The 23,756-nt window shown below is 38.8% G+C and overlaps 2 protein-coding genes across 2 annotated transcripts; both read right to left on the minus strand.

Annotated features, from left to right (window-relative positions):
- Positions 1-1,487: 1,487 nt before the first annotated feature.
- LOC148376538 (uncharacterized) lies at positions 1,488-6,082 on the minus strand. Its single transcript, XM_088320041.1, has 5 exons — positions 5,924-6,082; positions 5,722-5,794; positions 5,537-5,653; positions 1,721-1,799; positions 1,488-1,650 (listed from the first exon to the last, which is right to left on the minus strand). Exons 1-5 carry the CDS (start codon positions 6,028-6,030, stop codon positions 1,562-1,564), a joined length of 465 nt encoding a protein of 154 aa, XP_088176167.1. The 5' UTR covers positions 6,031-6,082; the 3' UTR covers positions 1,488-1,561.
- A 4,557-nt stretch (positions 6,083-10,639) lies between these two features.
- metap1d (methionyl aminopeptidase type 1D (mitochondrial)) lies at positions 10,640-19,668 on the minus strand. Its single transcript, XM_088320050.1, is given in 10 exon segments — positions 10,640-11,237; positions 11,300-11,378; positions 11,441-11,541; positions 11,543-11,653; positions 15,473-15,636; positions 15,700-15,742; positions 15,909-16,057; positions 16,245-16,394; positions 18,347-18,513; positions 19,554-19,668. Coding segments are annotated over 10 exon segments (1,110 nt in total). The 5' UTR covers positions 19,594-19,668; the 3' UTR covers positions 10,640-11,131.
- Positions 19,669-23,756: the final 4,088 nt, after the last annotated feature.

Below are 23,756 nucleotides of genomic sequence, written 5' to 3' on the forward strand. Positions count from 1 at the left end.
GATAGATACTTTATTCATCCCCGTAGGGAAATTCACACTTCCAGCAGTCTACCCCGTTGTTTATTAACAGATGAACATGATGCCCTAGGGGTGCTTGTAGCGAAGTGGATGACGTCACGCCAGTCCAAAAATTCGACATCCCTGCGGCAGATGGAAAACTTTTCTTTGTGAAAATCCAGGGATACACCACCTCGTGTTAGCAAGTCCGCCTCCTCTCCGATTCCCCCCGGCTTTCGTGTCTCTGTTTAGCGACGTTGAAGCCGGATTGCTCCGGGTAGCTCCGGGTGGCTACACGTTAGCGTCCGGAATGCTAAACGTGAGCCACGATTCCGCAAAACACAGCAACTGCGCTCCCTGTGCGCCTCGATGTTTTCCACCAGCACTCGATCTTATTTGGTCGTGAGTTCGCATTTACCATGATTACGGATGGTACCGAAGACTTATAACACCGCTAGCCGCTTCGCTAGCTCCGGCTTTTCTTCCACGATAGGCCCCTTCATCACGCCGGCACGAGAATTTTTCAGGGCAAGGAGTTGAAATTCCTTGAATACACGCATTTCTTGTGCGTTAATACCCATGTCCATAGGATGGAAGTAATCCATAGTGTAGTTGTCAAAACGGGAAGAAAAAACACCGAAGATAGGAGCAGACAATAAAACAATAGGGCAGCTGCTGGAAAAGGCAGCCGCTCGTGGCAGCGCCGCTTTGAGGGACAGTGTTTATCATTTAGCCCCTCCAAGCGATAAAAAACATTTTCATAAAATAACAACAATATTGATTTTAAAATAAACAAAATTCATGAACTATCTTATAAATATGTATTTTTCAAAGTATTCCTAGGTCCAGATATTTGCATTTATTTTATATAAGATGAGTCACACATAAAGGGACCTGACATAGTTGTCAGCCATCTTGTTGCTATGGGTACCCATAAACCTCAGAAATGAGAATTAAAATGCATCGTTTTGGTCACTTTGAGTCTCTGTAGTTTGTATTCTTTCTTGTGCTTAATCACTTGTTTTTCTTTGCACTACACCATACAGCGACATCTAGTGGTCATATAATACACTCTGCCCCCTTAAGGACTTTCATGTTGATACCTACACTACCAAACAATGGAAAAAAAAAACATCCAACCATCCATTATCTGCACTGCTTATCTTCAGTAGGGTCGCGGGAGGGCTGGAGCCCATCCCAGCTATCTTCGGGCAGTGGGCAGGGGACACCCTGAACTGGTTGCCAGCCAGTCACAGGGCACACAGAGAAATTTGTCTATTTATCCTAACATTCTTCTTTATGTATATATATTTTTATTACATGTTTATGCTGAAATACCCGTATCAAATTTTGTTGTCAACAATGTTGCAATTAATGACGAGAAAGATGACATTTTTAATTCTAACTTTAACAGATAAGCACTAGTTTATTATGCATACTGCCATCTTTTGGAAGTGGATTGAATAGCTCATAGAAAACAAAGTACAAAACATTGCTTATAGCTTTATTTCAATTAGTGTATTATCAGTAGTAGCAAACACAGCTCAACTCAATCTCTGAATCATTAGCCTTTGCAGGCTGAAAATCCGTAACCCAGGCAGAGCCATTCGTTGGTGTACTCGACAAAGCCCGGAGCCTTGGAGAGGCCGCTTCCTGCGGAGACAAGAAATTGCAGCGATCAAAATAAGAGCAATGTAAGGTAAAATCTAAAAAAAAAGTGTACCTTGTATCACGTTGCGAAGATTACAGTAGTTGGTGCCGTTATCGAAGAGGCTGGACCAAACGGCGGATGTTGAACTACCCTAAAAAAATTCATCAGTTGGAATGAGTTATTGCTTCTACACGAGGGGTGCACGCACTACCTTTACTGCGGAGAACACGACTGGGACGTAGATTGACTCTGGTGGTACGCCAGAATCAATATCATTTTATTAAATGTTGCATGGTAAAAATGCATAGGTCATTGAGCCCAAAAAAATGATTGGCTTCTATCTATCCAGTCTAGTGTACATTGCTACCTTTGTTTTTTCATTGTGTAATAATTGAAATAATTCATCTGTTTTATCCATCCATCCATCCGTTATCTGCACCGCTTATCCTCAGTAAGGTCGCGGGGGTGCTGGAGCCCATCCCAGCTATCCTCGGGCAGTTGGCAGGGGACACCCTGAACTGGTTGCCAACCAGTCGCAGGGCACAAATCTGTTTAATAAAAAGATATTATTTCATATAAGCTATGAGTGCAGTTCATTATAGGCGCATATAACCAGCAAAAAAGAGCCACCCGGCACGAAAAAAACGTGCTCTGCCGGTCCTCGGTCGCAGCAATATGCGATCGGAGTTTATGGATCACGACCACAGGAGTGCAGGTTGCTTTCAGTGGATGGAACAGCATAAAAAAAAAGACACCAGGCATGACAAAAAATTCCCCAGCTTGCAGCAACGAGCGATTGGGAATGATGGATTCCAGCTCCCCGGGTGCTGTTCATTTGGGCAAAAAGGACGAAAAAACGAGCCTCCCACATGTCACACTATTCTCTCTTGGCCCCTGCACTTAGCAATAGTCGATTGGGGATACTGGATCCCAGCCTCAAACTGCAGTTCATATATTGGCTGTAATGTCACGCTTCTGAGATTATGCAAGTAGTATACAGCAAGGCTTAGATTATTTTAAATATATTTTACATTTTTAAACAAGTATTTTGCACTCAGATCGCAAAATACAACGCGCAATGTAGCGAGGGATTACAATAGTAATTGTGTACACATATAAAAGGTTCAGGGTTAGGGTTATATCTCGTATTACTGTATTATACAAGGGATAGGAAAACTACGCCCCGCAGGCCAGATGCGCCCCGTAAAGCTTTTTTATCCAGCCCGGCAAACGAAATGTTAAAAATATAATGATAACATGTATGAAAAAGTAAAAAAAAATGGTGGCACGCAAGTCCCCAGATTCAGATTCAGATTCAGATTCAGATCTACTTTATTGTCATTCTAGTACACGTGTATACAGAACGAAATGTATACAGAACGAAATGTCGATGCATCTGACCCCCACAGTTTCCTTGAATGTACAGATATAAATTGTCCCAGTGTCCCAGACATTCGAATGCCTGGCCACATTAGTCTTTACTTGCTATTTTTCCTGTGTGTTTATTTTATTTATCAAATTTAACAAAAAATGGAAACTTCCTGGCTCAACATTTTGCATTTGGAGCTTTCAATGCATATTATCAAATCCAGTGCTTTAAAAATGGTAAATGGTAAATGGAGAAAAATATGATTCTGCTTTAATTATGAGCTGCTCAAAGCCATTATGAATAAATGTTTTTTTATAGACAAAACTAAGAAATATATCATTTTATTGTAAAAGCCTGTATGCTTTTTAAATTTTTTTTTTTTATTTTAGCCTGAATGTAATGATTAAAAAAAAATACACAAACAAGAAAATACAAATCCGAAAATAGAGATAGATCTTTTGGAAATGGCAGTGACGGATTTGAAACTGTATTGGTAGATACAAAACATTTGCCCACCCCAGATGATCGAATCCAAATATTTAGTTTAGTTTTTTAAATTGTCTATGTTGTTTTTCTGTTGTGTCCAATAGAAAAACACAAACCAACAAAGCGAAGAGGCTGTTTAGCCAATCGGAAGACAATGCACGATGCAAATCAGTTAAGTCATGAGACCGAGAAAATTGAACCGCATTATAGCATGGGTTTACTCTATAATACAGCGCGTAAATGTCCAAGTATGTCTTTTTTTAATAAATACAAAGCAAATGCTCTCTCCGGCCGCTAGAGGGCAGTGTTGAGTTTCTATAGTGGGGTGAGTTGGTTCAGGTTTAAAACTGAATTCACTTAACTGGTAAAATAAACCAGTTAACACATTCAATGCCAGATATAGATCGAAATATCTTACTAGAACGGTTGGAAAAATGGATTGGTCTGTTAGGAACAGTCCTCTTATGGTTCAGATCCTACCTCTCAAATAGGACGCACTGTGTCAAATATGGTGAAATAACATCTGAGCCTTTTAGTGTTACCTGTGGTGTTTCGCAGGGTTCAGCACTTGGCCCCCTTCTTTCAAGCATTTACATGCTTCCATTAGGTGATATTATTCGCAAGTATGGTAGAAATTTCCATTGCTATACAGATGAGACTCAACTATATCTTCCGATGGAGGAAGCTGCCCCGCTAAACTGTGGAAATTTGGAGGCCTGCCTCACTAAAATAAAAGATGGATGTCATTCAACTTCTTGCGCCTTAACTCTGAAAAGACCGAACTGTTATTGGTCCATCTAAATGCCGTAACTAGTTCTCAAAAACTGCTCTGAACATTGACTTATGTTATGTCACCCAGAGTAACTCAGTAAAATATCTAGGAGTCATGTTTGACCCCAATCTGTCCTTTCAAACACACGTTAAGAATATTACTAGAACAGCTTTTTTCCATTTTCGCCAAATTCGCCCTATGCTGTCTCAGTCGGATGCGGAGATTATAATTCATGCGTTTGTTACCTCCCGTCTCGATTACCAATGCACTACTCTCAGGTCTCCCGAAGTCCAAAATCAAGAGCCTGCAGCCTGTACAAAATCCTGCAGCGAGGCTTTTAACTAAGACAAGAAAGTTTGATCACATTACCCCGATTTTAGCTAACCTGCATTGGCTCCCTGTTAGCTTAAGATGTGATTTTAAGGTTCTGTTGGTATTATACAAAATCAAGCATGGACTTGCTCCCTCATATCTTTCAGATTTAATTTCCCCCTATGTTGCTTCAATCTGAAAATGCGGGTTTACCAGTGATCCCAAGAGCCAAGAAGAAATCTGCAGGTTCAAGAGCGTTCTCCATTCGGGCCCTGGTCTTGTGGACTGGTATGCCCTCTGAGATTCGATCTGCAACCTCAGTGGAACTGTTTAGATCTAGGCCTAAAACTCTATTCTCTAGCATATGGATGACCTATATTTCATGTTGATAATATCTGTGTATTGTTTGTTAATGTTACATCCATTGTAACCTGGCCATCCTTTTGATTTGATTTTCTATTTTCTATTATACTTTAATTATTTTATATTTTATCTTTAATTTCATTGTTTGTTATTGCAACATCCATTGCACCTGATGACCCTGGAAGGGGGATTGCCTCATGTGCGGTCCCTTCTCAAGGTTTCTTCATTTTCCTCATGTTGAGGTTTTTGAGGTTTTCCTTGCCCTCATGTAGGTTTTAGATCAGGGGATGGTGTAGTTTGCAATATTCTGTGGTCTTTGCATCCCTTTGAGACTCCTTGTGGTGATTAAGGGCTAAACAAATAAACATGACTTGAATTGAAATATGAAAATATATTTTTCCCCATTGTTAGTAAATGTGTTACATTTAGAGAAGATCCCTTGACATCTAGGACTATAATACGTAGAGTATGTTACTAATGTGGGCTGAATAATAAAGCATGATACTGAAAAACAATGCTACAAAATTTGGAGGGAGACAGACATCCCTGCTCTATAGCATACATGAAAAAAAATCATGTGACTCACATCCACGCGGCATCCCAGGCTCATGGTGGTTGGTATCAAGGTGAAGTTAACACTCTCGTATTGACCTATTGCTGAGGTGTGATTTGCTTGGATTAATATAGGGGTCACTGGGCCGAGCTGGATTGAAAACACAGTGGGAAATACATCATTGATAGTACAAATAAAGGAAATCACGAATTTCCTACCTTGTACGAACCCATGGCTTTAATTTGGGTCACCATGGCTATATTGGCCTTGGAACACGGCACACCAAGCAGCCTGCAGGAATAGACCTGGATTTACTCATTTCTGGAATCCTAAACCCAGATTACTATTGCCGGTATGCGCTTTTCAATTTATGAACCCAACGCAGTTTAAGAACCCAACAAAATCAAGCATAGGTCTTACCATACGATCTTGCAAAAGGCGTGCGTCAAATCAATGGTTTCACCATTTGTATAAACGCAGAAACCTAAAAGGAGGACGAGAGCAACAACCTTGAGTTTACCGGACATGGCGGCAGGAGGAAAAGAATAATTGCGTCCAGAGTAGTCGTTGCAGTTCTTGTGGAAATGTTGTTTTCGTAGCGCGGGTTTTTAAATACACTTGGTGAGGAAGATCATGTGGAAGCGTGCTAAAGCCATTAGCATGACGTGTCATGCTGCATTCTTAGATTTGGAACACATTTCGTAAGAATAAACTTTATGTAATTACCTTACAATTCCCGCAAAGTGTGGCTTTTGGGGGGCATTTTACTGTTAGATGTTATTGTTTCTCTTCCGTTAATGTCTCAATCTCTAGGCCGTACCTTCTGAGCGTCCCAGTTTGAAAACCTTGCTCTGGAAACATTAACAATAGTAAACACTTAATTGAAATCCTATGTATAATTGTATTCATGCCATGCTTACTTTGCACAATGGTGCCTATTTTGCACTACCGTATATTGCACTAATACAATCCCATACTGTAAGTTAACACCCAATGTAAATATCTTCTGCCTCTACATGCCCACACTTTCTTGTATAAACATTGTGTAAATTATCTTTCTATCTTTGATAAATTGTTTTTATCCTCACATTAAAATATGAAACTGGAGTGCCACGTCGTTGTCACACTATGTTCAACCCATTTTGTAACAATGATAATAAAGGTATATTCTATTCTATTTTATTCTAACCCTTGTTAAAAAAACTACATGGAAACCTATTCTCCTGATGGGATCACCTCATGTGTTGTCCCTTCTCAAGGTTTATTGTCGTCATGCTGAGGTTTTTGAGTTTTTCCTTGCCCTCATGTTGGTTTTAGCTCAGGGGATGGTGTAATAATAGTCTGTAGTTTTCAATAGCTTGTGGTCTGTGCAGCTCTTTGAGACTCCTTGTGATTAAAGGCTATACAAATAAACATGACTTGACTTGACAGGTAACCACCTTTTGAAACCTTAACCCCAGTTTGAATCCTTAAGTGATTCAAATGTCCCGAAAGGAGTCACAATGAGGCAAATATCAAATTTGATTTTTTTGTATCCATGGAAATTAGCTTTAAAATGATATCATAGTCAATTATGAATTATATCGAATATACGGCCAGATGAATTATGGACTTCAATCCACCAAATCACGTTAAAGTTGTTTTTGTTTTTTTTTGCTTTTTGTGTGATGTCATTCAAATGTTTTTACAGTTAAAATGGGTAGTTTAATTATAAGGTTTAATTTTAACCAAGTCATTTATAAAAACACAAAAAAAGAAAATAATTAGACCAGACTGAATACGTTTCAGCACATATTTATTCAATTACATATTAAAAGAAGTTTAATTCCATTTTCTAAAATCGGAAATATTGAACTTTAATCGCTGTTTTTGTTACTGTCCCTATTTAGGTTGATTATGAAACTTGAAGAAAGTGTTTTTGAATGTCATATCTTTCAAAAAAGTGAAAAATGTAAAAATATACATATATATATATATATATATTTTTTTTTTTTTCATTATTTTTCTCGTTTTTTTTCTCAGTTATCCACCTGTAGCTAAAAATTTAAAGTTGAGACTTATTTTGGCAAAGCAGGTCACAAATTTTGAAACACCTAAACCTGTTTAACCTTCCAATTCCACTCCCATTGTCGGTCAGTGATATACCAAACATCAGATTTTCACGTACATAGGCGATTCTGGACTTCAGGCTCAGTGTTGAAGGATTTCAGATCATTTTGCTCAGTTTAAGTATTAATTTTCTTATTTAAAATAAAGAAAAAAGATACTTATTTTGCTAGTAATGGAACAAAAGCATCTGTGACCTTATTAAGGATAACCGCTGCAGAAAATGGGTGGATAGATGGAATAAAAGCAGAGGAAGTGTATGCAACTAATGCAGCTAGATAAAATAGCTGCTAGCATTAGCAACACAGTCAGTCAATGCTAGGGCAGAGCAACTGCGCTGATGCTAATGCAGCCAACATGGATAGTGATTGTCATGGATAGTCATGTACCCAGGACAATTTTTATTCCACTTTTTATTAGAACAACAGAAAATACGGTAACAATATCTAGAAAACCAATAACAAATATTCAACTACTGTAAATTCCGGACTATAATCCGCTACTTTTTTCCCCAAACGTTCAACCCTGCGGCTTTTTCAGTGATGTGGCCAATTTATGTAATTTTTCTAACAGCCGCCAGCGGCGCTCGAGTACAAAAGGTAAGATTTAGACCGCTGGAATATATGCGCTGAGGAAGACTGCAACTTCTTAGCTTGTGCACAAATTAAATTAGCGTAAATTTACCCTCATCATGCAAATTGCAAAAAGAAAGGCACATGACGCAGCTATCAAGCTAAAAGCAATCGAGCAGTCCAATAAAGAAGGAAACAGAGCTATTGCACGTAAACTTTACTTTGCAAGCGTGTTGCTAGCGTGTTTTGGAATAAGGGAGCGTGGGACGACGTCTATATGACAAAGTTTCTTTCCGATACTGAGGAAGACGACTTTGATGGCGTCAGTTATAAGGAGGAAGATGAGGATGGTCTACCGGGATTTTTACAAGTATGGTATATTTTTTTAATAGACCCGTTTACTGTTTTGCGAGCGTGTTGCTAGTAGCATGTTGCTACCTGTCACGGTCACGGTTTGGGATGAAAGTTATATTATTATTATTAAAACTTTGAAAACTCTCTCGGTGTACCGTCTTTCTTTGTAAATATGTGTAACCATGTATAATATGTATTTGCAACTGTATATTTTTGTAATGTATTTATTCTAGAGACTTATTCTGATATGTTTTCCACGGGCGAGTGAAAAAGAAGGGGCGAAAACAACGGGGGCTGACGGGAAGTGGAGTAAAGGTGAGACGTGTTTTTGGACGCAGCGGACAATAGTGGATATATATTTTTCCCACCCTCACCTTTAGAAATATAGACTTTTTTTCCTTGGATTACTTTCAACGGGACCCGGACTCTGCAGGTCTGCATCAAACCTTAAGTACCGGTATCATTTTCCGTTCACTTTGGTTTTTGGACTGTGTACTATAAATTCAGTTACAATCGCGGGACTTAGAGTCGGGTTTGGGTTACTTTTTTGATTGTGTTACATGTTTTAATGTGGGCGCATGCATCTTATATACAGGTGCGGCTTGTGTACGTACAAAAGCGGTTATCATCCTAAAGTGTGGTGGGTGCGGCTTATAATCAGGTGCGCTCTATAGTCCGGAATTTACGATAAAAGAAATCAAAGCATTTCTACTTGTCCATTATCTTGACAAGCTACACACAATCAACGATATTTTATACCTCTAAACCACATGTACAGTGATGATTCTAGACTTCTGTGTTAATCGAGGGATTTCAGGTAACCTTATTTTGCTCTTAAAAGTTATACTTGTTTTGCTGGTAAAAAAGCAGCGATCCATAGCGACGCACCATAAATATTGTAAAATCCATAATCACATTTTAACAAAATTGAAAGTTGTTTTTAAGGCAGAAAATCGAGCATGCTAGCATAACTTGGGTTATGATAGCATAAGGGGAAAACGGAATGACCAAAAACATGCTTTAATCACACAACCCAAGTGAAAATATCATATTATATTATGTCGTCCCAGTGGTGGTCAGTCAGGACCTGCAAGGTCTTCTTTGCTGGCCTAAAAATAATCCATCAATATTTGTCAAATAATTACAAATTGTCAGTTTCCTTTCATTGCTTCTCCCTAGTTGTGCTGCTTTCAGATGTTTGCTTTTTTATATTCAAGCATTTAACCAATCACTTTTAGCCATGAACTGTTGCTAGGCTAAGAAATCTACGTGGAGGTCTTCAAAAAAAATATTGTAATGTCCCCGAAAAAGGGCTAAACAAATAAATATCACATGACCTGTACCCTAACAACAGTCTTCAAGAAAGCTGTTGGATGAGCCGATTCCGAGTTTGCGATAGAGTGCCTGCTAGCAGGCATTGGGAAACGTCACCGGTTTCACAATCTATGATTTCCTAGGGGGTGGTAATCTATCAAACTGATCATGCCAAGAGCCGTTAAACTTGAAGAGATACAGCTGCGCAAGAAATATATTTTTGTGTTGATTTAATAGCGACAGTTTGAATAAGGAAAGGTTCGCAAAGTAGAACAGGTTTTGTCTGCCACTTACAGCCTAGAGGTAAGATCTTAAGCGCGAACCCAGGCCATACCCAAATTTCGGGCCGGTCAATCATTACCTTCATATAGGGCCGAGCTTCTCTCTCTGTGACTTTTTTTTAATTATCTACCTTTTATTGTTCTTCTTTGTCTCTGTCTATACAGTCTTGTTTAACTTTGTTACAAAAGACAAGCTTTAATCCTTGCACGTACGTTTAGCGCAGGGCCCTTCCCACAGTCCACGTTGCCGGCTCCCCGGGCAGACCGCGCTCAGCAGATGCGCTGTTGGACCAAGAGAACCCGGCACGCGGCGGGGGCCAGGGTCAGCCCAAATCACCTCTCTTCCACCCGAGTCCTCACAAAAAAGAGCTGGCTTGTAGAGTCGGTTCGTTCATGAAAGAGACATCACTAATTCAGACTGAAGCTACGTGTACATGTAAAGTACTACAACTAGGGGTAATGTGTTGCTGGAGTACTACAGAGAAGAAAAAACATGAAACAAGTCAAAATGTAATAACTGTTCATTCTAATTTTATTAAAAACACAGCTTATGTATAAACAGATATGCTTTCAATTGAGACCAACATTTAAATATTGTGCTTTCTTATGTAATGACTTCCAAATATAAATGCAAAATGTGCACTAAAAAAAAAAACTGACCCTAGTGCCAGAAGATTTTGCTCATTCTAAGAACCATTTTTATTATTTTAAGATACATTATCTTGTTCTTTAAGTAAAAGAAGATCAATCCTTCTTAAAATTAGCAAATCTGTATCATCTAGCAGATAATTTGGCCAATATTAAGAACTCTATTCGACCAGAATGAAAGATGCTCATTCGACCATCGTCCATATAAGACCATTTAACTCATTTTAAGTATACATTTTCTTAATTTACATGGAAAACACGATCAAATATCTTATTAGAAGACTTAAAAAGAGCAAAATATTCTGACACCTTACTTTACTTTACTGTCTTGTTGAAAATCCAACATTTGAGTTTCACACTGAAGTCTCTATAGGTGCATGCTTGTCCTCTTGTGGCAATTTAGTGAGAATTTCCGCTCCGTCGGATGTAATGACAATTGTGTGTTCAAATTGGGCCGATCTGCCGAGCGGATGTACATGTTAAATTTCTTTTAGAGAAAACTGGAGGGAAAAAAAGGTTACCTTTTATCGTCAGCAGACACCGCTGTCCACTTATCCTTTAGGATTTTAAACTCAGCTGACCCCTCCATTATTATGGGTTCTGCCAAAAGAGGAAATACGGTCATTCCCTGAATCAACGCATGAAATTGACTTTTGCCTCACCTATTGTGAAAGTCATCCCTTCGTCCATGGTTATGTCATTATCGTTGGCTGTGAAAAAACGTCATTGTTGTAAAAAGCGTGGAAAGATGACGCTGCATAGCGAATTGGCTCTTACCATGGTGCCAGATCTCGGGATGGCAATGAAAGTTGGCGCCAATTCCGTGGCCGATAAAATACGGGCATACTTGGAATCCGTTAGCGTTTGCAATTTCACTGCAATGTAGCACGAAGAAGAGAAGTCAAACAAGTTTGAATGTGGTGTTATACAGTGTGTTGGGAAGTATTTAGTCAAACACCAGTCATGCAAATCGGCCACCCATGGTCTAGTGGTAAGGAATTGGCGCTCTTACCAACTTAACCTGGGATAGATCCTACATGCATACGAAGTTTTGTGATTTTAGTCAGTCATGTCTTTTGATTGATCGATAATTGCTCAAATATGTAAAACCATGTGTAGTAACGAAGAGGAATAAATACTGTATGTACAGTGGAACCTCGGTTCTCGACCATAATCCGTTCCAGAACCCTGTTCGAAAACCGATTTGTTCGATCACCGAAATCATTTTTCCCATTAAAAATAATGTAAATCGTTTTACTCCGTTCCAACACCCTGAATGTTTACCTTGAATGTTTAACGTAAACTAAAGCTAACCCAGGCTAATTGTACGTTCGCGTTATCGTAATCTTCCATACGAAAGATTACGCTAACATGAACGTGTAAAAATTTTAAAAAAAGGATAAAGAATTATGAACAGGATTTCTTACCTTTGTGGTAGTCAGCAAATTATTTATTTCTTAAATGCAATAGTTGTACGCACTACTTTTCCTTTTTCAGCTGTAGCAACTTTGCTGCTTGCACTGACTTTCTTCGGAGGCATAATAAGGGGCTAAAACACCCGTACGCCGCTCAGCATGGCACCCTAGCGTACGCACTCAGGCATTACCGGCGTTCCAACTCCGATTTTTTGACCGAACAGCGAAGCAAGAATTTCTCGAAATTTTTGGTCGGACTCCGGTTTGTTCGAACTGAGGCGTTCGAAAACCGAGGTTCCACTGTTTTTCCAATCTACCTACCTACCTACCCTGGTCATACCCCTCAAGAGGAGTGACCGACAGCAAGACAAACACATACAAAAAGAAGGAAAATAAGAAAAAAAATAATGAATAAATAAATAAATAGATAAAAATAAATGAATAAACATAAAAAGGAAACAAAAAAAGTAAAACCGCTGCTGTTACTCCTACACTTAAAAAACATGGTGCTGACCCCAACAACTTCGACAACCTCCGCCCCATCTCCAACCTTCCATTTATTTCAAAAATCCTTGAAAAAACTGTTGCTGCTCAACTCCACTCGCACCTGTCCCTCCACTCTCTCTATGAGCCCTTTCAGTCTGGTTTCCGCCCCCGCCACAGCACAGAGACTGCCCTAATCCGTATTGTAAATGATCTCCTCATAGCATCCGACTCCGGTTTAGTCTCCATCCTCATCCTCCTAGACTTGAGCGCCGCCTTCGACACAATCTCTCACCCTATCCTCCTCAATAGACTCTCCTCCATTGGTCTCACCCATACTCCCCTCAGTTGGTTCCATTCCTATCTCACTGGCCGCACTCAGTTTGTCCAGCTGAAATCCTTCACCTCAAAGCCCTCCCTAGTCACCACAGGTGTACCCCAGGGATCTGTCTTAGGTCCTCTTCTCTTCATCGTCTACCTCTTGCCTCTTGGTCATATCCTCCGCAAATTTAATATCCACTTTCACTGCTTTGCTGATGACACCCAACTCAACCTCTCCTGCAAACCAAACTCCATACTCCCACCTCCCTCCCTCACCTCTTGCCTTTCCGAACTCAAAACATGGTTCACAACAAACTTTCTTAAATTAAATGCCAATAAAACAGAATTCCTCCTTCTTGGCACCAAATCCACTTTATCCAAAGTAAACAACTTCTCTCTCAACATCGACAGCTCCTTAGTGTCCCCCTCCCCCCAGGTCAAGAGTCTGGGTGTCATCCTGGATAGCATGCTTACCTTCCACTCACATATCAACACCATCACCCGCACTGCTTATTTCCACCTCCGCAATATTACCAGACTCCGCCCTTCCCTCACCCCCCGCACTACTGCTATTCTCGTCCACAGTCTTGTCACATCCCGCCTTGACTACTGCAATGCTCTCCTCTTCGGCCTTCCCCACAAGTCCCTCCATAAAATTCAGCTGGTTCAAAACGCCTCTGCTCGCATCATCACAAAAACATCTTCCCAGCAGCACATCACCCCCGTTCTCCAACAGCTACACTGGCTTCCTGTTCAGCATCGCATCAGCTACAAACTCATCTTATATACATATATGGCCATTCACAACCTGGCTCCTCCTTACCTGTCCGACCTTCTCCAGGTGCACGTCCCCACTCGCTCCCTCAGATCCTCGTCCTCCCTCCGACTGTCAGTGCCCCCTGCCCATCTGAGCACCATGGGAGCCAGAGCCTTCAGTCGCGCTGCTCCCAAGCTTTGGAACAATCTACCTCCGGACCTCCAAAACTGCACACCTCTCTCCACTTTTAAGTCCCGTCTAAAAACACACCTGTTCAGGACTGCCTACAACACATAGCTTCTCCATTTCTTATGTTTTTATGATTTTATGTCTTGTTTTTATTTATTATTTCGTTTACAACTTTTTAAATTGTATTTTTTTCTTTCATTGTTTGTACAGTGTCCTTGGGTGGCCTGAAAGGCGCTTTTAAATAAAATGCATTATTATTATTATTATTATAAAAAAATAAAAAATTACAAAAATAGAAAAAATAAAAATAAAATGAAAAAAATAACAATTAAAATAAAATGTAAAATAATAATAATAATAATAATAATAGTAATAAATAAATTACAAAATATATAAAATAAATAAATTAATTATTTTTTAAAAAAGAAACCAATAAATAAAAAAAATCTAATTCATAGTATTCTGCTTACTGGGGAATAAGGCACACTTTCAAATTTCTGGCCAAATTGGGATTTTTAAGAAGAACATTATACTCCAGAAAAAAACAGTATTTTTTGTCTCCACTGTTGTTAGTTAGGGCTGCATGATTTTGGGGAAAAAAACCCTTATTGCTTTTTTTCCAGGCCAGTATTGCAATTTCGATGAAACTTTCAATTTTAAAAGGAAAGTGCATTTTCTGTGCTAGTTTTGTGTTTTTGGGAGTACTTAACCCTTGGATGCATGACCTAACAGGACATACACTCTTCGATCAGTGGGATTGATAATAAGTGAGGAATACCTGGAAAATCACAATTTTACAACATTTTTTTATTTTTAAAGATTTTGACGAATAACACCCCATTGGGTCATCAAGGTTTAATACTACTGGCATGTTTTGACCCCTGCATGCCGTCAAACTGTTGAGAAGCAAAGACGTGTCTGTATGATGTCACCAGTCACTGGTCCTATTGGATTCTCCAAATGGTCACTTTTGGAAAGGCCTAGACATAACCTAAGAAAAATTTTCAAAAGACTAATGTTCATATTGTGATCAAATTTGACTAGGAACCAGCTAAGACTTTTTGCATTTGTCCCAGCTGTTTTCCAGCTAATATGCCCATGCTACACTCATCTTGCATGTGCTCGCAAATAAAATTTAAAAAAAAACAACCTACTATTTCTGTGTGTTCCAACTTATATTGCTCATGTTAGCAGCAGATGCAGTGATTGTTTTAGTTGGGGACAAAACTACAGAGAGTTGTCTTTCAAAAGAGACCAAAACCCTCCAGATTCTCCAAACGGTTCAATAACAGCGTTCAATTTATTTTGGGTATGTCTTGGATTGAGATTTTAGGTGAATTTTACAGGATTATTAAAATGTTACATTCAAGAAAAACAGCGCCCTATTCTGGGGAGATTTTTAGGGTTGCTGTCAATCAATATTTGAATAAAAAGACGCAGTATTATGCGATTACACAATTCAATACATCACATCGCAATGTTGATTCGATTTCAGTTATTTGTACAGCCCTATCTGTTGGATTGCATACCTAATAGTGTTCCCGATAACGCAAAGTTCCGCCCCAGGCCTGCAGGCGCCGATGGCCTCATGCCTGCAGCGTCTCGCCGTTTCCACCAGCCGCCTCCCTGCCTCATCCACCTGGCCCACGTAGAAAGTTTCCGACGTGTCACCGTGGTAGCCGTCTAAATACACCTAAAGGGGATAGAGCAGTACTATAGTGGCTTGAAACGGGTAACGTTATCTGAACAAACTTACAGTCACGTCGATGTTGATGATGTCGCCGTCTTGTAGTGGCCGACTGCAAGAGGAAGAGTTTTTTTCATTTGCAAAAACATAATGAACTCATTTTCAGTTGCACTACACAGTACGACACCAAGTGGTCAAATAACTCACACTGTCCCTTTAAGCCTCCTTGAAAGCACTTCTCTTTTCAATCATGCAAGGTGAAATATTAACTCATTTACCTGTCTGGTATGCCATGACACACCACGTTATTGATTGAAGTGCAAACAGATTTGGGGAATCCTCCGTATCCGAGAGGAGAGGGGTATGCGTTGTGCTGGATTGTCTCCTGATGTACGATGAAGTCAATTTGGTCCGTTGTCATGCCAACCTATAACAAAAACACATTACCTTGAGTATTTTTTTCTTTTTCGTTTTCATAATTCTATCTTTTTACTGTTTTAGTACAACGGCCTTTTGTGTCATGAAAGGTGCTTCAAATATAATCTACTATTAATACATAAATTGTTTCTCCTTTGTATAACGATTTAAGAATTCTGTGTGCAAATTTGTTTTACTTTTAAACTCTGTCCGGCTAGCATCAGCACGTGTCTTGCTAGTCTGCACGCTCTGGTCAGGCCCTCGATTTGTTCTGCATTCTTTATTTCGATGTAATCGGGCCATTCCGGGACCAGTCCGGTTCCGACGTAATCCGGTCGTTCGATGTGCTAAGAACCAGAGGGGAGAAAAGAGTGGGTCAGAGACTCATATAAAAAGGGACAGATGACTTGATCGAAAAGAAACTGTAATAATAAAATATTACAGGTATAATAAAATAATTTGATATACATAATGAATTTACGGGTGTACAACCAGCTATGGTCAATTAAACAAAAAAACATTAACAATTTAATGTTTTATTAAGAAAAGGGGAAGTAAAAAGCAAATAAAATTACGCACTTTCTGTGTGCCAAATTTCAAAATTAAGGAAGAACTGGTCTTGTGTATTTTATCACAAATCCAGATGAACTATCCATCCATCCATTATCTGTACCGCTTATCCTCAGTAAGATCGCGGGGGTGCTGGAGCTCATCCCAGCTATGTTCGGTCAGTGGGCAGGGGACACCCTGAACTGTTTTGCCAGCCAGTCGCAGGGCACACATAGACAGACAACTCACTCGCTCATTCACACCTAGGGACAATTTGGACCGGCCAATTAACCTGAATTGCATGTTTTTGGGAATGTGGGAGGAAACCAAAGAGCCCAGAGGAAACCCACGTAGGCACGGGGTGAACATGCAAACTCTACATGCAGTAGCTGGACTTAAACCCTGAACCTGTGGACCATGGGGCTGCGCCGCCCCCTGATAAACTAATTCGTCACAAATTTTCTGTACCACAAGCCCTCATTCATCGCGGTTAATCCACGAAAATGCATCGTTTTTTTGACTGAGCGTTTTTTTGAGTATTCAAAATAAGTATCCTGACTTCAATGAAGTAAATGTAAATGGTCTGCATTTATATAGCGCTTTTCAAGTCAATGTAGACCTCGCAAAGCGCTTTACAATGTGCTTCACACTTACCCATTCACAAACCAATAACAGCATCAGCCCATCACGGCAACTACCTGCTTATCGGGGGCATTAGGGATTCAGTGTACAACACGGAGGAGCCGGGGATCGAGACTGCGACCTCTTGATCCCAGGATGAGCGCTTTACCTCCTGAGCTCCTGACGCCCAAAGGCCTTCCCAGCACCAAAGCGAAGGCCATCATGATTATATAGTTAGCAGGCCCCAAGAGTATACAATTGTTGCAAGAATACAAACAGCACCTGGATTTAATCTTTAGCTCCGTTAAGGCACTTTTGAGGATAAAATCATACACAGGCACATTCAAACTATAATAAAACAAGAATTTCCCTTCCACATCTCTCCCCAGGCCAACATTTATTTCCACCCGGTTCTCCATAATAACTGTTAAATACTCAGTACTCTATTAGTTACTCGGGTAGTTGCACTGTCTGCCCTCTACTTTATAGTCATAAAATCTTTGACAGAATCATTATCACAAAACTCTCTCTCTATTTATATATATATATACATATATATATATATATATGTAATGTTTTCAAGAAATTCATTTAAAATGTCGATGCCAGTATTACTATTTTAATATATATTAGGGTTGTACAATAAATCAAAGTATTTCATTAATTTGTTGTTTAGAAAATTTACAATTTGAAAAGTTTCCTGTTTATTAGGTTTAAGTACAGATTTATTTAGAATCAGAGTGCACTTTTTAAATCAAACTTCATTTTAAAAATCTATTAGGATCGGTTTATTGTTGTGTTTAAAAGGAAAAAAAAGGAAATTTGTACTCTCCCAGAACAATATGGAGGATTTATATTTTATATTGCACAACCATATTGTAAATATTTAAGACTGTCTCAGAAAACTGGAGTCTTGCTGTAATCATGAATAATAGAAAATAAAAGACCTGTAATATTTTAGTTGATTGATCATTAATCCCGAATGTATAAGGAACTATACAAAATAAAGAACTTAATCGCAATATTCTAATTTTTAGAAACACTCTTGCAGGGTATGATTATAATAGTGGTTAAAAATCAAGTCCAGAAAAAAAGAACTTAAAATGGAATATTAAAAAATAATCTCTACCTTGGGTACAGCATAAGCAGGCCTTACAGTAGCTGGACGAACAACACTATGTGAATGGGATTTTGTCCATTTTCTCCAAAAAAAGCGACGAAGCGGATGGGACAATCGCGCCCTGGGTTGTCCCCCAGGATCAAAACTGCACACTTTACGAAAGAAGCCTGCCAGCCCTGCAAGGATTCAAAAACAAGATTTGATTTGTGATTGTTTTATTTTTCAAATGCATTTCTATTTTCAAGGCATGTTGCATAAAAGAAGAAAGAACAAAAGCTCGACAGGTTGAAGCCGAGACTTGTATAAGACCAGTCCACATTACCTTTACTAAAATAAGAGGAAAATAGTATATATATATTAAATACATTAAAATAAATCGAATAATTATTTTAAACTGACTAATAAGGTATATGTTCATGTATTTTTCTTAAGGATTACTCGTTGCAAATTCAAAATAAAAAAGCAACATAATTTGCCAATGAAGCTTCAATATTTAAATACTTTTTTTTTGCTCAATATTAAAAATAAAATATCATAACTTTTCCGATAGACTGATTTTTTTTCAAATATCATGAACATACTTGCTTTATTTTTTTAAAGTGTTCTAGTAAATTAAAGAAAAACTAATACATCAAATAAGCAAATTTATGTAGAATATTTTTTTTAAAGATTTTTAAGCATTATATTTAATGAAATTAGTCCATTTTTAAGAATTAGGATTACGGAGGATTTCTCAACCCTGAACAGGTGCATATTTTTTGTATGTACGCCTCCGAGTCAAATTATAAAATATGGTCCTAATTTTCCCATATAGTGTTTTTTCTAAATATTCAAATAGGTTCCTTGGTTCAATAAAAGTTTGGATACACTGCAAAGTTTTTAAATTCTTAGTGGCAGGCTATTATATTATGGCCTGCAAGCATATGCATTGCACTTTAATTACATTGACTATTTACTGTTTTTTAATGTGTATTTTTCTTTTTTTTTTTCAAAACACATCAACAGCATTGGCAATATTTCCTTTCATTTCTGCAGCCATGATAATGTAAGTAGTGCAGAGATTGTTTTTATCTTTTCATTTCTCTTGTGATCTGCTAGTTCCCTTGCAGGCTAGCAAACAGGCTACAATCGCATGCTAATAATAAAACGATTAATCACCTGCAAACTCAGGAGCTTTGAGTCAAAAAGTTGCGTGCGACCTGTAATTATCACTTACCAGACCTTGTCGCAAATGCCGCAGAGCAGTAGGACGCCATGACAGATTACATGACGTCATTAGGTGAAGTAGTCATGTGATGTAGAGCAGCAAATCAGCGAAAAGAAGACAAGAGATCAGACGTGCACACAATTGTTTGTCTTTTTTTATAAATAAAAATAAACTTTTTTTATTAAGACTAAAAGTGAACATTTTCTAAATGTAAGGAAGTTATCATTGACATGTAATTCAAAAGTGAACATTTTGAATAGGGAAAAAACGGAGATAGAATACAGTGATATTTTCAACTGTAAATGTAATCGAAGGCTTCATTTTTTTTCCAAACGTATATTTGATGTGGGTTTTAAAACATATACGTTTCCTTTGCCTCAGAACACGCCTGTTTTATTTGTTTATCTTATCATTATTTTTCTTAGCAATTTGACATAAAAAGCATTCGAGCTAAGAAGTTACAGTGCGTTTTCCATACATCCAGTTTCTGCGCCACCTATCCTCAGTAGGGTCGCAGGGGTGCTGGAGCCCATCCCAGCCAGCAGTTAACTTTTAAACCATTGATTCATAAATATCAAATTATTGTTATTATTATTATTATTATTATTACTACTATTTTATTGTCATTATTAATATTTGCATTAGTAGTAGCAGTGCTAGTAGTTGTTGTAATATTGTAGTGATAATTGTAGTAGTACTAGACATTTTTGTGATTAAGGGCTATATAAATAAATGTGACTTGACTTGACTTGACTAGTAGTATTAGTATTAGTACAGTATCCGTAAATCTTGATTTGTCTTTTTTTTAAACGAATTCAAAATCAAGGCAAAATAAAAAATAAAAATATTTAACATAGTTTGTGAATCTGGTATAAAATTATTGTCCTGAAAATAGGTGACTGGTAAAATATAACTAGGCAGCACAGCGGCACAGTGGCTAGTTTGTGTGCGCCACAGTTCTGAGGTCATGAGATCAAACCTCCTGTGTAGAGTTTGCATGTTCTCCCCGTGCTTGTGTGGTTTTCCTCCGGGCACTCCAGTTTCCTCCCAGATTCCAAAAACATGCATGTTAGGTTAATTGGCTGGTCTAAATTGTCCCTAGGTGTGAATGAGCGAGTTGTCTGTCCCTGTGTGCCTTGTGATTGGCTAGCAACCAGTTCAGGGTGTCCCCTGCCCACTGCCCGAAGATAGCTGGAGTGGGCTCCACCGCCCCCGCGACCCCACTGAGGATAAGCTGTGCAGATAATGAATGGATAATGGATGGAATATAACTAGAGTAAGTGTTTTGTAAAAATACACCGCTGCCCGTCTCAGGTCCATGGGGAGCAGAGCTTTCAGGCGCTCTGCCCCCAAGCTCTGGAACTCATTGCCGCCTGACCTCCAGAATTCCGCCGCCCTGTCCACCTTCAAATGCGGACTCAAAACCCACCTCTTCAGACTTTCCTTTTCATGATCATCTGCCTCACGTACTGCCTCCTTTTAACTCTTCTGTGTTTTTATTTTCTATTTATTACTTGCTTCTATTTATTCTTGCTTTATTGTTTTTCGTTACTCTATGTACAGTGACCTTGGGTGTACTGAAAGGCGCTTTGAAGTACAATGTACGGTATTATTATTATTATTATTATATATATATATATATATATATATATATATATATATATATATATATATTTTTTTTTTTTTTTTTTTTTTTTTTTTTTTTAATTTATTCTTTTATTTTTTTATATATAATTGGTGATTTTGCACCATAGACAGTAAATCTGTCTTTCGGTTTTCACATATTTCTGTTGTGTTAAAATTAGATTGTTTCCTCCCTCTTTTTGCAAAGTCATTTGTTTTGTGCAGTTATTTGTTCTGCCATTTTAATCCATTGTCTGAAATGCTTATAGTGATGCAATGTACCAGTTGAATATTTAACAATAAATACAATATAATACAATACAAGAAATCATTTATTTCAGACACATAACAATAATAAAACAATATTTAAAAAGAGATAATGCAACCACAACAATGGGGGGGGGGGCGCATACAAACATAAACAATATGTCAGGACCAGAACAGAGACAGGACCCACTTGCGTTGCGTTTCTCGCATGTTTTATTGTAAGAAATAATAATACAATCTGTGGTCTGTGCAGCCCTTTGAGACTTCTTGTGATTAAGGGCGTCACAAATAAACATGACTTGACTAGAAAGGGTTGCGTCCACGATCTGGTGATTGCTGTACGCGGGAAGCAGGTCGCTCTGAATGCGGAAGTGGATCTTCCGCGGCGAGCGATGGCGGTGTCGGGAACGGAAAACGAGTCAGTAGCCGGGACAGGAGAGCAAAAACGCGGTCGGGTCGGAAGCGAGTCGTAAGCCAGGAAAGGAGAGTAGACGTGGTCGGGGACAAAAAGAGGTCTAAAGCCGGGACGAGAGAGTAGACGAGGTCAGGATCAAAAACGGGTTGAAGCCGGGGGACAGACAGGAGCAAAAAACAGGTGGGAGTCAGGGTCGAAAAAGGCTCGCCTTGTGTTTACTGAGGTTCGCAGATGGACTGACAAAAGGGGACAGATAGGAGAGGGTATAAATAGGGACAGGGTGCCAATCAGAGTCCGAGGCAGTAGGCGCCAAAAGAGCGGGCACAGGTGAAGCATATTGGTAATCATGACACAATACAGAGTTGCACAAGGTCAATTCAAATAATACATTAAAGTTCTTAACTATCTTTCCTCACAATTTTTGGAAAGTACAATTTTGATCTTTTCACGTTTTCTAAAAAACTCACATAACTAAAATTACACAAAACAAACAACCGCAATCTTGTGCACGCTGGGCAGGAGTAGCAAGGAGCTCACAAGATCGGAGCGTGGTCGGAATGCGGAAACGAGTGGAGTTGCCAGGACGGGCGATTGGAGCGTGGTCGATGTGCAAAAACGGGTCAAGTAGCCGGAGCGGGAGATCAGAGCGTGGTCGAGGGACAGAACGGGTCAAGCAGCCGGAGACGATCGGGAAGTCAGGAACAGACGAGCAGAATATAGGTCAGGACGGGACAGAAGGGAGCCAGAGTCAAATAGTGCTTGCCTTGCGTATGCGCAGGTTCGCTGACGGACTGACCAGGAGGGGAACCAATCAGGCAACGAGCAACAAATGGCGCCAAACGAGCGACACTTTGCATATTTCATTTATTTGAAATAACTGCTTTGGATGCCGTGTCAGAAATTCATCTTCAGGACACGTTGCTGAGGGCATGTTTATTTTTTGCTGTGAGCAAATATGAGAAATATTTTGATTAGACTGTCCTTAAATAAAGGTCACATACTCTTACAATTTAGAGTTTTTTCTTGCTCTGGATGAATAGAAAAGGCTGTTTTTTTAATACACACTACAACACAATTTTAAATGTTCACTTCGACTAACAGTTGTTTGCAGGGTTGGGTAGGGTTACTTTAACTTGATTACTTTTGGATTACTCCAATATCAAAATGCTAATAAAAGACAAAAGAAACTAAATATAAATAAAATTACTAAATTTTGTGCAGGCTTGGGGAGTAACGGAAATACATGGAACGGCAAAAATGATGTTGGGAAGCTGTTTGGATTTATTTTCATTATGTTTCTGTCGCATTTTATGTTAGTTTTGCCGGAGATCAAAGAGATCAAAGCCAGGAGAGAAAGCTTACCACGTGTTGTGAGTCATCATTTTATTCATATTTAGTTTCCTATGTCTTTTATTAGCATATTTGGTATTGGAGTCATCCAAAAGTAATGAAAGTAATCCAGTTAAAGTAATCCTACCCAACCCTGCATAATTTACACTTACCTTTACAAAAATAAACACACATATTTGTTATGGAAGACCTTCAAATCACAAGGAAATATTTCTCTCAAAACCCTGCTGTGTCATATTCGACCACTAGATGGCAAGGAATTGTCTAGCGCGAGCAAAAACAAATGCGATGAGCATAGCATAGCAGCAAGATGTAGGGATTCTACTATGTGAAACAAATTTCTCCACCTATATTTTTTTTTTGTATATATAAAATATAACATTGGTATGATAGTTCATGTATTTTTGCATGATATTCAATCCAATGTTTCTTTAATGAATTAAAGTTTTTGTACCACTTGGAGGCACTTAATATTACACAAGGTCCTATTAATGTTGCATTCGATTTCTGGTTACTGATTGCCCAATGGCCACAAGAGGGCGACACAAGAAACAAGT

This window comes from Urocampus carinirostris, chromosome 1 (genome assembly GCF_059441175.1).
Source record: "Urocampus carinirostris isolate Australia breed hairy pipefish chromosome 1, RoL_Ucar_1.0, whole genome shotgun sequence".
Lineage (NCBI taxonomy): Eukaryota > Metazoa > Chordata > Actinopteri > Syngnathiformes > Syngnathidae > Urocampus > Urocampus carinirostris.

What these genes read in the sequence shown, in the direction of transcription:
- LOC148376538 (XM_088320041.1), bottom strand. Translation starts at nt 6,030, where the DNA reads ATGTCCGGTAAACTCAAGGTTGTTGCTCTCGTCCTCCTTTTAGGTTTC. An exon ending in GCCTTTTGCAAGATCGTATG is followed by an intron (nt 5,795 to 5,923) that starts GTAAGACCTATG and finishes CTATTCCTGCAG; the next exon opens with GCTGCTTGGTGTGCCGTGTT. An exon ending in AAGCCATGGGTTCGTACAAG is followed by an intron (nt 5,654 to 5,721) that starts GTAGGAAATTCG and finishes TTTTCAATCCAG; the next exon opens with CTCGGCCCAGTGACCCCTAT.